Source organism: Poecilia mexicana, unplaced genomic scaffold (assembly GCF_051168715.1).
Source record: "Poecilia mexicana isolate PSO_F unplaced genomic scaffold, ASM5116871v1 scaffold_11, whole genome shotgun sequence".
NCBI lineage: Eukaryota > Metazoa > Chordata > Actinopteri > Cyprinodontiformes > Poeciliidae > Poecilia > Poecilia mexicana.
The window spans coordinates 4560179-4576776 of record NW_028263380.1 but is presented as its reverse complement, the minus strand read 5'-3'; the positions used below and the strand labels follow the sequence as shown (position 1 = coordinate 4576776).

Here is a 16598-nt window from a genome sequence, read left to right as displayed (position 1 = left end):
TTTCTCAGCAATGTGCACGGCAACTTAGATGGAAAAGATAAAAAATGACTTTTTTGATAGGCTTTTATTTTGAAATTCTACATCAGATCTAGTTGCCACTTTCTGTTTCTGTTCTAGAGTTGTCCCTCTGTCGCCCAGAAGTGGTAGCAGTCTTTGGAAACAGAGAGTTTCTCAGCAATGGGCACGGCAACTTAGGTGGAATAGATCTAAACTACTACTTTAATGGTCTTTTATTTTGAAATTACACATCAGATCTAGTTGCCACTTTCTGGTTCTGTTCTAGAGGTGTCCCTCTGTCACCCAGAAGTGGTAGCAGTCTTTGGAAACAGAGAGTTTCTCAGCAATGGGCACGGCAACTTAGGTGGAATAGATCTAAACTACTACTTTAATGGTCTTTTATTTTGAAATTACACATCAGATCTAGTTGCCACTTTCTGGTTCTGTTCTAGAGGTGCCCCTCTTTCATTCAGAAGTTAGCAGTCTTTGGAAACAGAGAGTTTCTCAGCAATGGGCACGGCAACTTAGGTGGAATAGATCTAAACTACTACTTTAATGGTCTTTTATTTTGAAATTACACATCAGATCTAGTTGCCACTTTCTGGTTCTGTTCTAGAGGTGCCCCTCTTTCATTCAGAAGTTAGCAGTCTTTGGAAACAGAGAGTTTCTCAGCAATGGGCACGGCAACTTAGGGGAAAAAGATAAAAATGACTATATATATATATATATATATATATATATATATATATATATAGTATTAGTTTTGTATTAGTTTTGTATTAGTTTCTCAGCATATATTATTTTCTGTTTGCAAATGCTGCGGCCGGATTTGAGTCGCTCTAACATGGACCGGATGTGCGCTTTTATTGTGAAAGCAGCACGTAAATGGGTGTACCATAATGTCTTGAGCGACCGCGCACTTGTATATTGTGTGCTGGGCCGGCTGGAGTCAGAGCCGGCTAGCTTTACCGCGGTAATCATTCTCGTGCTCACGTCTTCCCACTTCCTCTTTGCTAAGCTATGTAGTTGGCGAGCCACTACATAGCTTGGAACAAACACTAAGGCTAGTTAGCCAGAAAGGCCAAGGCTAGTTAGCCATAAAAGGCTAAGGCTAGTTACGGTTTTCCTTTAACTGTAAGAAGTTTTTCCACCATCAACACAATGAGTAGCATACAGGAGGATGACTGACTCTGCTAAGACCCGCCTCCTTTCTCTGATTGGTTGTTTTTGACCCGGAGCGATGGATTTCTTCAGACGGTAGAAGTCGAATTAAGAGGTGCTGGAGGAGCTCAACGTTTCTCCTCCCCACAGACGATCTGTCTCATGCCATTCAGTCACAACTGTTTTACTAAATATGAAAAAACATGTTTGTAAATGTTACATACTGCAGCTTTAAGGCCAAGAACTCTTGGATCATGCAGCTGGATAATACTCCAAAGCACACCAGTGTTGTACCAGTTTATTACCAGTTGTAAACCACAGCAGCATCACCATTTTGTCTTAAAGTGGACAAATCATGCAAAACCCACTTTTTTAGCCCTTAAATATGTCTTATTGTGTACTTTGTCTAGGAGTGCAAAAATTGTAATTAATTCTCTCCCAGTGCTGCATGGAGATCTTTAAATTCTTTTTGGGATATATTTTTCAGTCTGTTCATTTTTCTCTATTTGTTATTATGTCTTCTTGTTCATGTTGTCACTGCATTTGTTGTGGAACTGCAAAACAAGGTCACGACTTCTGGCTTATCCACCATTTTCTTCCCTTCGCAGCAATTTTGTAGTCCAAGCTCAGTTGTGCTTAAGTTGCAAGTAAACAAGTCAAAACGTTCAAGTCTAACATGTATTAATGCACAGGATTCCTTACATCCTTACACTGTAGTTAAACTACAGTCCTTTTTGTAGGTAGTTGGTATGGATGGAGAATGAGTTAATACAGTAAAGACACCATTGCGATGAATTCATTTGAATGGGTGGATCTGCAGGTTGTGCATCTTCTATCTCCTACTCTGGCTCCAACATGTAAGGTTGGATGGACAAGCCTTCCATTGTCGACATCTTTAATAAACTTGGGAATGAAAAGTTTCTCTGCCAGTAGATAATTGGTATCGCTGCTATCAAACTACAAAAATGGCCGAACAGGAACAAGTGGAGTTCTTTGTGACCTGGAGGGTCAGAAAGACTGCAGCAAAATGAGTTGCTCTAAAACAAGTTGCTCTAAAACGAGTTGCTCTAAAACTAGTTGCTTTAAAAAGAGTTGCTCTAAAACTAGTTGCTCTAAAACGTGCCCCAGAGGTAAACGAGAGGTCTGTGGAGATAAGACAACCAGGACTTCAGACCAAAGCATTGCAGTTCTACTTCATACAGACCATTAGTGAATGAACATAAAAAAAACCCTGAAAATAAAAATAATGTATAAATATCCCACTCAGTTTAAATACTTCACATTCCATGTGCCACAATGACTTGATAAATAATAAATAAAAAGTGTCAAGAGACAGAAGACATATCTACTCCAGTCAAAAATAAGAATAAATTCTACACTTGTACAAATACAATTATTTCAGAACAAGCATTTGTAGCCACATGCTAGCTGATGTGAATAATAATAATAACAATGTTACCTTTGAAGGGTAGCTCACACCTGGCATGCAAACTATGCCGATAAAGTTCTGTGTTCAGATCATTGCCACTTTCATAGCAGCTGTAAAGTCTTTGTATTCTATTTTCCTTTAAAGAAACTTAGAACTTAAAGTGCGAGGTTTAAGGTCTAGGCTTCTTTTTTTTTTCCTCTAACTTTTTGGGAGAAATAAAAAACTAAGCTTCACATTTCTGGAAATATTCAATTTCCTTTATAAAAGTATATTGTGTTTTCATTGGCCAACTTGTTCATCGCTGCATACTCCTGTTTTCCAGGATGAGGTCCAGTTTTAAACTTTTTGCTTTTCATTGGTTGCCAGTAATGGCTCCAGCTTCCGTTGCTGTCAGCTCCAAAACCAAACACATGAACCTGGGAAAAAAAGAACCAAAGAATATTTTATACATATGTGGTAGGCCCACTGCTAGGCTAGTATTTTTTTGTAAGGTAGATACATTATATATACCTTGCAGAGAAAAAATAGGGGAAGTAAAATCACTCCCAAGTGACAAACCCCCCAAAAATGTGATTCCAATATAAAATATATTGCCTATTGGGTGAAATAATTTTGAAAACATATACTACAGCTACAATTTTTATTTTTATTTAATTTTTTACCGTAATTGGAATTTTCTAATATAAGCTGAGAAAAAGTGATTTGAGAAGTTTGGAAGAAAAAAAATCCAATAAACTTTACAATTCTGCCAAGTTAAACAAAAAACATACCTCATCACAAATGTGAAGTGCAGAAATCAAGGTCATAAAGCCGGTGGACGGGTACTTTCCTTTCTTCCCCAGCCACTTCTGATGAACGTACTTCATAAAAGCTGGATTGAGCACCATCACCTAATATACAAGTTATTCAGCTTACAAAAACGTGACAATAAGAAAATGCTCATGAAACAACAATTAAAAAAATATATACTCACCAAATCTTTGTTAGCTCTGGGTTTTACTGGCCTGCATGATGTGGAAACAGCATCATTTAGTTTAAGTACTTCAATTAATTCATTTCAAAACAGAACAAGGACACGTTACCATTCCAGTCCTAAAATAGAAACACTTAATCTTAAATTCTAAAGTATAATTTAAATTTTACATGACAAAATATATGTTTTAACAATACAGACAGTATAAACAAAGTGTCATTCTGTCTCTTTCTTTCTAAAAAAAATTGTTTTATATTGCATTGGAGACTTTTTGTTAATGTCTAAACAAGCTTCTGACATAGATCCAAATATATTAAAAAATAAATGTATTTATTTTCAACTGTGAAAATATATAAACATTTCAAAATAAAACATACAGAAAACCCTAACAAACCTTTTAAAGTAGGAAGTATTTATGTATTTACTGTTAATCTAACACAGTGTTTTTCAACCTTTTTGAGCCAAGGTACACTATTTTAATTTAAAAAATCTTGAGGCACACCACCAACCAAAAATGTAAACAAAGATACTCTGTAGTCGCCTATATTATATATATAGTCATGCTTATCAAAGTGTCTTGAATAGGAATCAAATAGACATAAAAACGTATTTTTATCACATTTTACATTTCTTATTTCAAATTGCACGTAACATGTCCACTTCAAAAATACACCTGAACACCTGAACAGTGCCACAACAATGTGGTGTTAAATTTAAAGAAGTTGTAGAAAACCTCAGTGTTTTACAAACTAATCCACAAGCATTCTTTTAGCCAGAATACAGATTCTTATTCTGAAAGAAGCAATAATATTTGGGAAAGATTTCACTGTTACAATATGAAGATTTGCATGTACAAAATGTCAATATCTGTATATTTTACCAATCTAGTGTGAAACTTGTGCATATTTGGATGAAAACAGCTGATTTCCTGGCAGAAATTGAAGAAAGACAAAACTCTTCCTCAACAGCTCTCAGTCTCTGTTTTTAGTTTTTATAGTAACCAGGCTTGAGAAGCTCACTTCACACAGACATGTTGTGGGAAATGGACCCATGTTCTTTCCAACTACTGCTGAGCTTCTCTGTCTTTTCCATCACTGTCGTCACAGATAGATACGATGCTCTCACCCATAGACATAATATAAGCATAGACGCCTCATGGACCGCTCCGGCGCAGGACATACGGCGGCCATCTTGGAGCGGTATACCCTCCTACTTTGCTCAATCAAAACAGCAGAAGATGCCTCAGGACTGAGGGATATTGTTGTTCGGATCGATGGATTATTGATGCGAGGGCTCCACAGACAACATTTCACTAGTAAGATGGACATATTATTGTGTATATATTGTGATTAGAATATTACTTTACTGTATTTATGTCCACTTGTGAGATACCAGCTAATATTAGCTACAGTGCTTGGTGTAATACGGGTTCAGCCCCGCTATGAAGGCTAACTGAGATTCTGTACATCTAAAAAAATGTATTATTCTCCAACATTGACTTAGATTATCTGACACAAGGACCTATATTAGAAATGAAACAATATAACACATATTATAAAACTTATATTATGTGTTATAACATTCACCGGCAAAGTTTACACAGGTGGTAAAGACTATTATTTTTATTCTTGCACTCTGTCAAAAGTAAGACACATCCTAAATCTTCCGTTTTTGTTTTGAAAGTTTCCTAAAGACACGATGTGAGGAAGAAGAGGGAGAAATCTATAAAGAGAGACGGATTCACTGCAGCACGGATGAATCTCACATCGGATTTTGGACTCGTCGGCTGAAAAACATATATATATATATATATATATATATATATATATATATATATATATATATATATATATATATATATATATATATATATGTATAATTCAGTATTAATCATTATTTATGTGTGCCATTATTAATTTTTATTTATTAGTGTTTGTATAGTTATATAAAATATGTATTGATATTACTAAATAATTTATTAAATAAATTATGAACGGCTGTGTGCTTTGTAATATGCTCTTCATACATCGATATCAGAATATTCCATTCCTATTCTATTGTTATAGCCACTAAGCATATTTAAATATGATGAACTATGTATTAAAAACATACTTAAAAAATACAATTGTTTATAAATGTTGCTTTGATAGATGTTTGAATATGGTTTACAGAAACAAAAAAGTGTGTTATGATCGATTAAATGCGCTGATACGCCATTGTGCTGCTAAACACATAACGCTGAGTGGAGTGGTGTACCGCTCCAAGATGGCCGCCTTAAATCTCGTCAGCGACAATAGGCGAGAGCGGTCCATGAGGCGTACCTGTAACATTCATGCATCACTAATTCTCTTGTTTTAATGTAAAATGCTCTGAACCTACTGCCATCTAGTGGTAAGAAAAATACATGATTACGCCTCTAGCCACTACTAACCATGGTTTCGTTCACACCAAGTTTAAGTGCAGCGGCTTTATTTCTCTCCTGTAGTGCAGATCGACAGCCCTCAACGTAAAAGCTGCATCATATGAGTTTGAAAACATTTCTCCGTCGTGCCTGCTGCTAGCATGTGGTTGTTCTAAATGAAAATTAACGCGTTCTTCTTTGATTTACAATTTTGACTTCTCATGATTCACTTCCTGATAGAGAGCCCCCTGGTGGTTGAAGAAAAATACACAGAAAAGCCGCACCGGGCTACAATCCACATGGTTCAAAGTTTAGGGGAAAAAAGTAGCAGCTTATAGTCCAGAAAATACGGTACCATAGGTGAAATTGAATAATTTCCACGGCACACCTGACGATCACTCACGGCACACTAGTGTGCCACGGAACAGTGGTTGAAAAACACTGATCTAATGTATGATTTGTTCTTTAAATGATCATTTGTATTATTTTGGATGATATTATTATACATTAAATAAGCAAATAATCAAACCAATATAGTCTACTAAAAGCACAATAAGAAACTAAATCATAGCAAAGTGTTACCATATCAGGGTCTGCTGTTCCTCTCCTGATCTATTCTGTCTGGTATCGCACTTCGCCACGATGGGCACTTTTTTTTTTTAATTGCCTGTGTTCATCCTCACTGACATTATTCAGCCTGGGATTTGCGTCTTCCTTCTTACGTCTGTATCTTTACGAGAGGTTTTGCTTCTAAGGACGCTGGAGAATCGGGTCGAGGATGTTTTAAAAAGAGGCGGGTTGACAGTAGCTCACCGCAGCTGCATAGTGTCCATCTCTAGGCAACCGTGACAACAGCGTCAGTCCGTAGTGTTCAGGGGTCCTTTAGCTCCCGCAGTGAGAATGTAGCTGACCTTAATATTTCCTGTGTTTTACTTTGGTCATTATTGTTACACTTAGTGTTGATATGTGTGTGATAGGCATGTCTTTCGGACATTTATAGAAATACGGAACAAATCGCACCCCATATCAGTTCAAGAAACCGATACAGGATGCAACATTTAACAGCCAAATACGCAACGATTCCGTATTTTACGGGACAGGTGGCAACCCTAGTGGTGTTCCATACTGGATTCACTCCTTTATGTTGGAATTCTCGGTTCTTTATTTTGTTCTGCTCTTTACGTAAATATAGATTAAATCTTTATTGCTAGGTGGTGGTATTTGGTTTTGTGAAATCCGTCTGTGTTCTTTTGTGTTGTGCACTATTAGTAGCCAAGCCAGTTTGCCTCTCCTTCAGCACATCACTTTTTATCTAGTTCTTTTGTTTTCTTCAGTTTTGTTTTTGTATGTCGACTCATAAGTATTTGCCTTCAATTGAAAACATTCCAACTCCGTCTCTGCAATCTCAACCACGAAATGGTGTCATGTTGCCATGTACACAATTCAATAACAATTTTGCTTACGTTAGGAGAATTAATATTAAATTTAGATTGTATAAGTAGCAGGGTTATACCTTAAAAGTGAGAGTTTGGTTTACTGCTAGTATCTGCCTTGCCAAGCAAAACATTCATCCAACAAGAAAAGTTAGGGTAAGCAAAATCAGAAAACAACAAGAGATGTTTTATGAATGAACAATTTCAGATGAACTAAAGTTTTCCTATCAGTTTAACAAAAAGCACAGTTCACAGTAATATCACCTCTTAGTCTCTGAAGTAGTGTTTAGTTGGGTAGAACCTTTTAAGTATTTTAAAGAAAATTTCCTATAGACTTCAAATTAAATATTAATTCACAAAAATATATATAACTAAGTATAAGCTTAAGTCCCTGAAAAGCAACATGTTGTGACTTTTTTAAGTCTGTGTTTAAACACACACAGTCACAGTACTGATAAGTTTCCAGAAAATTAAACGTGTGCTGAAGGCGACGGACGCTAGCCGTCAAGGACTCGCATGCGAGTTTTAAGAATAACAGTTGCCCATTTTCCTAGTTGGTTGTGCTGACAATAAACAAGAACAGAATAGTTCACATAAAAAAGGTTAGAGCTGTGTCAGGGTTGAAGTTTCGCCAGAGACTCGTCAATATCACAGCAACGCAGTTAAACCACGTTACTCATTTATTATGGTCAGACTGGGAATATAAAATAGCTGGAATGACAATAAAACTACATAGCACTGCTTGCTATATTTAGCAGTTACATAAGGGATTAACTCCTTACTTTATTTTGTTACAGGCTTCTTTTGGAATGCGAATTTAATACATTTGTGACGCTTGCAAATTGCACAACAACAAGAGACAAAACATTGTTGACAACAATTTGAGATAAGAAAACAAATAAGAGAACTGAAGAGAAAGGATTTTGTAAGAAACCAACAGAGTCATGGGTGAAGGACGCCATTAAAAGAACAACACGTTAAAAAAAGTGAAGATAAAGAAAATTGTTTAAGTGCATTGAGTAAAGATGATAAGTTTTCAAAGTCAGAGAGAGAAAGAAGACATGCAGAGGAAGGCAGTTGGACTAGCTAATGTTTATTCTCTGCATAATTTCCTCTGCAGAGAAATGAAATGACATATTTTCATATGAAACAAAAGTCTACAAGTGTGCTGTTATGTCAGGTTTTAGAAACTTCATCAATTCATGTCTGCAATTATATTAAGGCAAATGTTCAGCAAATTCAGGTATTTACAGAAATGCAGTCAAACTGTATTATATCATTTTAAATGTCACACTATGTTTGTAGGTATAGGAAGATGTAAAGATAATGCAGCAATCCAGTTCAATTAATAAATTAATTGAACAATTAATAAAAACTTTCCCCAAAACACTTTAAAGAGTAAAAAATAAAAAAAAACCTTTCACACAGAGAGTGGTACGATGTCTATCTCTAGAGCTGCAGCATATTCCAGATGTTTTGCGTTATCAAGACGAGTGTATCCACGTCGTAAAGTGGATATAGCTGTTTAAAGAAGGCCACTTCCTAAGAAAGCGAGTTCAATGAACTTGACAAGTAAGACGGACAGAGTCAAATGATTGGACTCAAGTAAAAGCAGCAACATATTTATACTGAAGTAAAATGAAAAAGTAGCCATTTCAAAAATTACTCAAGAGTAGAAAATTAGTAACTGTGTAATCACTATACTTGATGAAAGAAATCATCGGACTGAAAAAAGTAGAAAGTTATGTGCAAGTTCTGGTATTTTAAAAACCAAAATACGAAATAACAAGGGCTGTTGATGTTAAAGGGTTAATGAAAGGGATTAATCTGATCATTTTAAAATGTTGATATTAGAATCAGAATGCCTTCATTATAATTATAGAGAAGCACCATGTAATTTCATTTAAGTGCAGCCCTTCCAAACAAAGACAAACAGCATAAGACCTGGAAAGACCGGTGCCTCAGTGCAGCCATCCTGGGAGGTCCCACCCATTCATTAGATCAGAAATGAAAGAACATGAGGTTGGAGGAGGTGAAAAAGAAATTATATTAGTAAGTTTTCAATGTTTCGAAATCAGAAATTTCTTTGTTTTTGCTAAAAGTTATTTTTTTTAAATTTCTCACACTTTGCCCCAACAGTGTAAAGGACAGAGTGGCAAAAAAACCTCTTAACAAGAAAAGCAACATATAGACAGAAGAGTGGAGCCAGCAAAGGCGGTGAGTTGAGGGGGGTTGTGTTAACCATGAAGAATGTGTGCGTGTTGAACGTAAGTCCGTGAAGGCAGCACCAGACCGATCTTCCAGATATGGACTCTGATATGTGAGTCTAAGCTTCATAATTCAGATTAATTGAATGACCCATAATGAGCTAAAAGCCTGTCTCCTGCAAAGGGTTATCTAGGTAACAGCAGCACATTGTGGGCTCGACACAAGGGGGAGCAACGAACGACAGCAAGAGGTGAAAGGTTTCCGTGACAGCAGACGGCAACAAAAGTTTAACCTTTTTAACTTTCTTACAGCCTGTGCAGGTTTACATGTGCGAACTTGACGTTTCAAATGCAAGAATTACGCCAGTCACTGGGCTGGATGAGAACAAGCGACTTCATTGCACAACTTCTGTAGGAAATGAATGTGAAGGGACGTTTCTAAATGGATGCTTAAAATGAAAACAACTTCCTTTAAACCTGAATATAAAAATCTGGAAAACTGATCATCTTCCGACATGTTTGGTTTGAGACAATAAAACGTTTTCTTAAATATTTTTTTTGAAAATGTACATACGGTGGCAGGTTTTGATATGAGCTACAAGGGCACTTGCCCAGGGTGGCATCAGTAAGGGTTCAGCCTCACAAGAACTAGAAAATAAAATGTATCTTATGTCAGTTTGCTGCTACCTTTAAGGATGTGTAGTGGAGTAAGTTTCCCTTATTTGCTGTTGATTACAGGACGATGGCCCTACCTGCTTTCTGCTGCTACAATAAAAGTAATTTGATAATTACTTTTTAATTGGTTGTAATGCAGCAGATGGAGGGCCTTGCCCAGAGCACCATTCCTGCAAGATCTGTATGCGTATTTATATTTCAAGCTTACAGTTAGGCATAATGATTAACTATGATTAATAACAATGCTAGAGTGTAATTTACAGTTTTTTAAAAATAACTAAATGACACAGGAAATTTTTACTTAAAACTCATTTTTGTTTTCTTCTAAGAGACAGTGATACAATAAATATGTTTCTTTTGTCTTGTTTTTGTTGTCTCCATTTACATCCGGGGGGATTTTAACATACTTCACCGAGGAGGTCCCACATCGCTCCCTTCCCCCGTGGAAAAGACTCTGCATCCGTCGCTGCATTAATCTATGCATTGATGGATTTACAGGTAAAGTCACAACCAATCATTTTCTATAAAATTGAAGAATTATTTTAATGGCAGGGAAAAATAAAGAAAATAAAAGGTATACTGCTTTCTGCTTCCCTAATGAAGACAAATAAATATGTATGTTTTATTTTATGAGACAAATGTAAATGGCACTGCCTCATATTTATTAGGCTGTATTTACACACAGCCTTTTATTGGGACTGTGTATAAATACATGGAGCACTGAAATATATGAGGATTAAACTCACTTTCCAGAAGTTCCTGTTGGAAAGGACCTGAGGAGCCACTTGAGGTCTCTTATCTTGAAAATAAACATTACAAGATGAGTAGAGTTGTCTAAAATTGAGCCACTCTCTGGATACATGACACGATGAGTTGTTCTCGACCCCACGTCTTCCTCAAAGCCTTTGGTTGGACCGTAGTTGATTCTAAAACAGAAGGACAGATTTTAGGTAGTTGGAGTTTGATTTGTTTGGTTTCTTACATCTCTAAAAGGCAAAAAAATTTACTATTTAGTATTTACCTTATAACGATATCTTGGAAATCTATCAAGGGTCCGTAACGTGACCCTTTCAAGTTCACAGAGTTTCCAACAACTGCACAAGTCCTGCATCCTTCAGTTTTGGGTTTTTCAAGAACAGGAGTGGGTGAGATTATCTTGAACAGTTTGTCAAGAGTTGCTTTAAAGTAGCTGAAGTTGTGTCTGTTGCTCTGTAAGTGCTGTCAGAATGAAAAAACACAGCTGCTTGTTAGACCAGTTTTTTTTTTTTGGCCCATGGATTAAGACAACATAGAGAAATGTAAAATAAATAAAAAATTCCATGGGGGTCAAAGGGGAAGGCATACCCGCCACCAGTCGTATTCATCTTCAGTGAGTTTGGTGGTTGCCGACAGAAAGGGCTCAATGGAGCGGTTCAGGTGCTGATTAAGAAACACGTCTTCTTCTGAAAAACATTTCTCACACCGACACGAGCTTGGCATTTTAAGCTCAATCCAGCCTGAGTAACTTGCCATCAAAAACATGCCGATTGTTGTGACAGCCAGGGGGGCAATCAACATTTTAAACTGAACTCGCATCCTGAGTAATGGAAAAAAAAAAAAAAAACACATCAGAATGAGGTGGAAAAACAAGTGAATTTTTAAAGATAGTTTGAGAGACGACAAAGGACTACAAACTTAAAAATAAGTATTTCTTTCTAATACATTTTACAAAGTAATACATCTCAGTTTACTTGAAAGATGTCTATAAATTTCATTGAACTTACCTGATGTGACGGGAAATCCTTTCAGGTGCAAAGCTTTTAAATAATGACAGATTATCTTGAACTGTTGGACTTTGGAACAGGTTTAGATCATGTAGTGCTGAGCGTTCAGAGAGCAGGTTTGACGTCATCTCAAAGGGGAGGGTGTGGCTTGTTGCAGCAAGGGAGACAGACTTTGCACTTAACTCAATGCATCTTTTGTTAGTGTTTAATAAACACGTGACATTCAGCCAAATGAAAAGTTTACGAATTTGAATTCCTAAAAATGTGTTGAAAGAATTACAGTCATTTCTGGTAGAACTTCAATAAAAAAAACAAAAGACTTTTGGGTGAATCAAACTGTTTCTGACAGGAAGTATGACTTGTATTCCAAAAGCTAATAAAACTATATATTTTAAGGAGGTTAATTGTATGCCTTTTTCCATCAGCACACTCGGTACCTCTTTTGTACCAATGTTTCCTCTTTTCTGGTGATTTTATGAAGAAGCTGTGTACAATGTGGCATTCTGTATTATTGGTAGTTAAAATTTCTCTTGTAATGTCCTCTTTCCTCCTAATAGAAAAAAAAACTATGTATTCTAAAATGGATCAATTTGAAAAAAATGTAAGACAATATTTTCTATTTACAGCTCACAAAAAAGAATACTAATGTGTGTCTCTGCTTCATGACACTTGACTCAAATGACTGAATGACCTCCTCTGCATGCCACCAAATGCCCACATCACCCGACAATCACCCACATAATTAAACCAAGTGTGTGGCAGAGGGGAAACACCTGAAAAGCTTTCTTTTATTAACAACTAGTTAGCTTGTGAAACAAACCAATAGGATTCTATGTCCATCACTGTCCAACGTCAATTTGAATGGTAGATTGAGAAAAACACTTGACCTTGATTTGGGGCACTTCATTTTTTTTTTGTTTTTTTGTCAGTGTGTCACTGTCAGGGACCAGACAGTACAAAGTGCAGAACACAGGTGTTGAATTCAAAAAAGGTGGGGTTTTTTATTTACCCAAAAATATGAACAAAGGTTAACATAACAATTAAACAGGCATGCCAATAATAGAGGTCAACACAAATTACTAGACTCAAGACATAACTGACATGGCAACAAACTGACCTAACTGAAATGAGACATAGGGGGATTTAAATACTGGTTTAGCTAAGCCATGTGGACACAATAGGGGAAAGCAAAAATGGCTGCCAACTGACAACTACCACAAACAATGAAATAAACCCGCTTTTACTTTTAGAATCCAAAGCAAAATTTATTGCACCGATTGTCTTCAAATTTTATTAGTATATATAAACAGTTGTCTGTGTGTAGTTTCGTCTCAGTATAATTCCAGCAGTTCTGTGAAAGAATCGGGTCAGCTTAAAAATATTGAAGCAAACAAATATGGCCAATTTCTAAAGAAACATCCCAACCTACATCCCTATAGTAAAGATTTGTCAGTGGAAAAATTCCAAGTTTAGTTCCTCTGACTGGACATTCATTAACTTGAGACTGGGATTTTTCATTGACACAAGTATAAGGCTGCCATCTAGTGGCCATAACTGAATAAAAGATGCACGGCAGCCTTTTGTACTTCTATTCAACCGTCTGATAATGAACTCCCCTGAGAAGTCAACGACTCCTACTCTTAATGTCTTCATGGCTCGTCACTTTCTGACTGACTAGATGTCAAGATAACAGTTACTTGCTCAGAATACTTGTATTTCTTTTACAGATAAAAAACTAACTTTTACTTAATGAAGTTGTCAAAGTTGTAGAATAAAATCGAATGAATTTGATTATGAAATTATATAAACTTTTGTACTGTGGCAATGATAAGAAAAAAAACAGTTGTGGTGCACTGGTCAATATTAAAGCAAGACAAGACACATTAATCTACCTTTAGCACTCCTTCTGATGCGTTTTTTTAAGATAGAGGTGGCCAGGTAGGAGTCACCAAATTGAGAATAACTTTGCATAACCTGTGACTGCAATTCAAGAATGGAACAAAATTTAGTGAAAAAAAAAGAAATCTTGCCTGCTTTAAGGATTGTTGATCATGTGTAAATGAGTTTTTAGGTTTTTTTCTTTGAAAAAACTACATTTTTTGTAATTTTTGGTAATTTAACATTAGAAGAAATAATAAACCACAGGCTCAATGAAGAAAAAACAGAGTGGCTGGTAAGCAGCTGCATAGGGAATATTTTTACTTTGACTAACATGCTAAAGCTTGAACGTTGTGCTTCGCTACCTCTTTGCCTGGTTAAAATAAATCCCAACTTGTCGCGCCTGCTCTTCAGCTGTAATCTTCACCTACGTGCATTTTTGTAATCCAGGCATTATGAAGCAGGATAGGTGGCTTTGTGTTTTAACAGAAGTCACATACACGCTTTGGGTGCAGCAAACATGCAAAAAACATTCCATTGAGCCTTTACAAACACTTTACACTTTACAAATGATTTAGGAACAACCAGCAAGAAAAAAAGAAAGTGGTAATTTTATAGTAACTACAAACTTTGTGTTTTATGGAGCAGGATGAAATGGAAAGTGAGGTCTGTGCATCACTGAATTCATTGTTAGTTTATTCTGAAATTAATGATTAGATAACTAGATAAGGTCCAAGGGTAAAACATTTCACAACTCGGTGAGAAGCTTAGATAAAAAATATAGTGAGGGAGCTAGATCAGTTTGCTAGCTTGACTTTGACATCCTTAACATGTAGATGTGCTGCAGAATTTGGTGAGTTGATTAGAAATAAGGTGACCCAAACACTAACTGAAAGCAGGTGTTTAAATTACCTAGCCAACCTTTAAAGTGTTTGGACGAATAACAATAAGAAGAATTGCAAAAGTAAACATCAAGCATGAAACATAATTCTGTAATGGACTGGATGTACTTTTCTTTGTTTGGGAAATGTTTGCACGGTTTTTGGTGATGAATTCTGGTCTGCTAGTGGAGCTGTTGTCAGTCAGTTACTATCGCTACGCTATGTGTAGCGTAGCTTACTCAAAGAAGACTTTTGATCTTAATGTATTTATAGTGAGTCTTTTCTATGTTTTCAGAAAGAATAGTTAAACTTCAGATAGACTTTCACAAGTTAACAGTTAATAGAGAAATGTTTTTAAAATATCTAGAAATGAATACTAATTACAATAATTACTAGGGATGTGCAGTATATCAGTATCAACATTATAATTATATCAGTATCAGTCCAATAAGTAGAGCTGGACCGACCTGAACAACCAATATTAATCTTCATGTTAGTGGTTTGGTTGCTTTTATACTACAAGGGGGTAAATATTTATATAGTATCAGTAAATTCTGTTAAATAACAGCAGTATCAATATCAGATATCGATATCAGCACAAATTTGCATATCGGTGCATCCCTAATAATTACTCGTCTGCATATTTATTCAACAAAAATATCAAAAACCAGCACTGACAAGATGCATCTTTACTGAAACAAAGCTGATTGAGGTGCATCAAATAGACGACACAGAATATGCCTGAAACTCACTTCTCAGATGCAAAATCGCACCTTGCTAAAAGTTTTTAACGGCTATTGACTAGCAAACTGCATTCATGGCTTGATGCTCAACAATCTGAGTATCAAGAAGATTTGCTTGCCAAATTAGCTCCTGAAAGCAGTGTTCCTGTCACTATTCCTAAGGAATCGGGTCGTATCTGCATGACAGTTTTGAAAGCAGATTTGCATTTCAATTTGCGTGGAAAACCATGGTAACAATGACATCTTTGTGGGATGTGCAAAAGAAGGACGAGGGCTTCCAACCAGTAGTAAGCACAATACCAAAATGTACTTTTCATTTTCCTTGCTGGGCAAAGCTGAACACCTGGAGGTATCCAGTATTCTTTTCTTAACTGGACTTAACTGTTCACACAGAAAATTAGACTAGACTAAAACAGTCAGATTGTCTATCAGGTTCTGCAAAAGAAAAATGAAAATATGGCAACCTACTACATTGCCAAAAACATGCCACTGAAAGAACTAGTCCTACCTTCTTGTAGTTCAATCATTGAAGCAGATCATGTGTGTATTCTCCCAATATGTCAAAGAAGTGTATAAAATCCAGTTTTTGCTGATTTTATCAATATTTAAAGCTGCCAATAACTGTAGATAACATTTTTTGAACATTTTTCTATGTTTGTTGAAACTGTGACTGTGTCCTGACAGTAGAATACGAAAAAGATGGGGAGATAAAATTTTTTAAAAGTCAAGCTGCTCTGGTTCCAGTTCCCTGTCAGACACGACCAATCAGACCCAAGAGGAATGTCAGTGTCAATCAAGTTGTTCAAGCGCTTCTCACACCCTTCCCCCATGCAACGCATGTTCTGCATGTGGTAATGGCAGAGAAACATCTTCGTGTTACAGAAAACCTGCCCATTTCTTGAGATCTCGGCAGGCCCCACTGTGGAGGAGGAGCTGTAGAGGGAGGCACCTCTGAGGCATGGCTGTTCAAACTGTTCATGTGTTCACAAATCCACAACTTCCTACGGCAACAGTACATGTAAATTTGCAGAGCCATGAACAAAAGACAATAGATCCA

The 16598-nt window shown here is 36.3% G+C and overlaps 1 protein-coding gene across 1 annotated transcript; it reads right to left on the bottom strand.

The window, feature by feature from the left end:
- Positions 1-1441: 1441 nt before the first annotated feature.
- LOC106911823 (CMP-N-acetylneuraminate-beta-galactosamide-alpha-2,3-sialyltransferase 1-like) lies at positions 1442-12178 on the bottom strand. Its single transcript, XM_014978642.2, has 7 exons — positions 12040-12178; positions 11621-11852; positions 11298-11494; positions 11023-11202; positions 3561-3591; positions 3358-3477; positions 1442-3003 (listed from the first exon to the last, which is right to left on the bottom strand). The coding sequence occupies exons 1-7, from the start codon at positions 12165-12167 to the stop codon at positions 2836-2838; spliced, it is 1056 nt and encodes a 351-aa protein (XP_014834128.2). The 5' UTR covers positions 12168-12178; the 3' UTR covers positions 1442-2835.
- Between the last annotated feature and the right edge of the window lie 4420 nt (positions 12179-16598).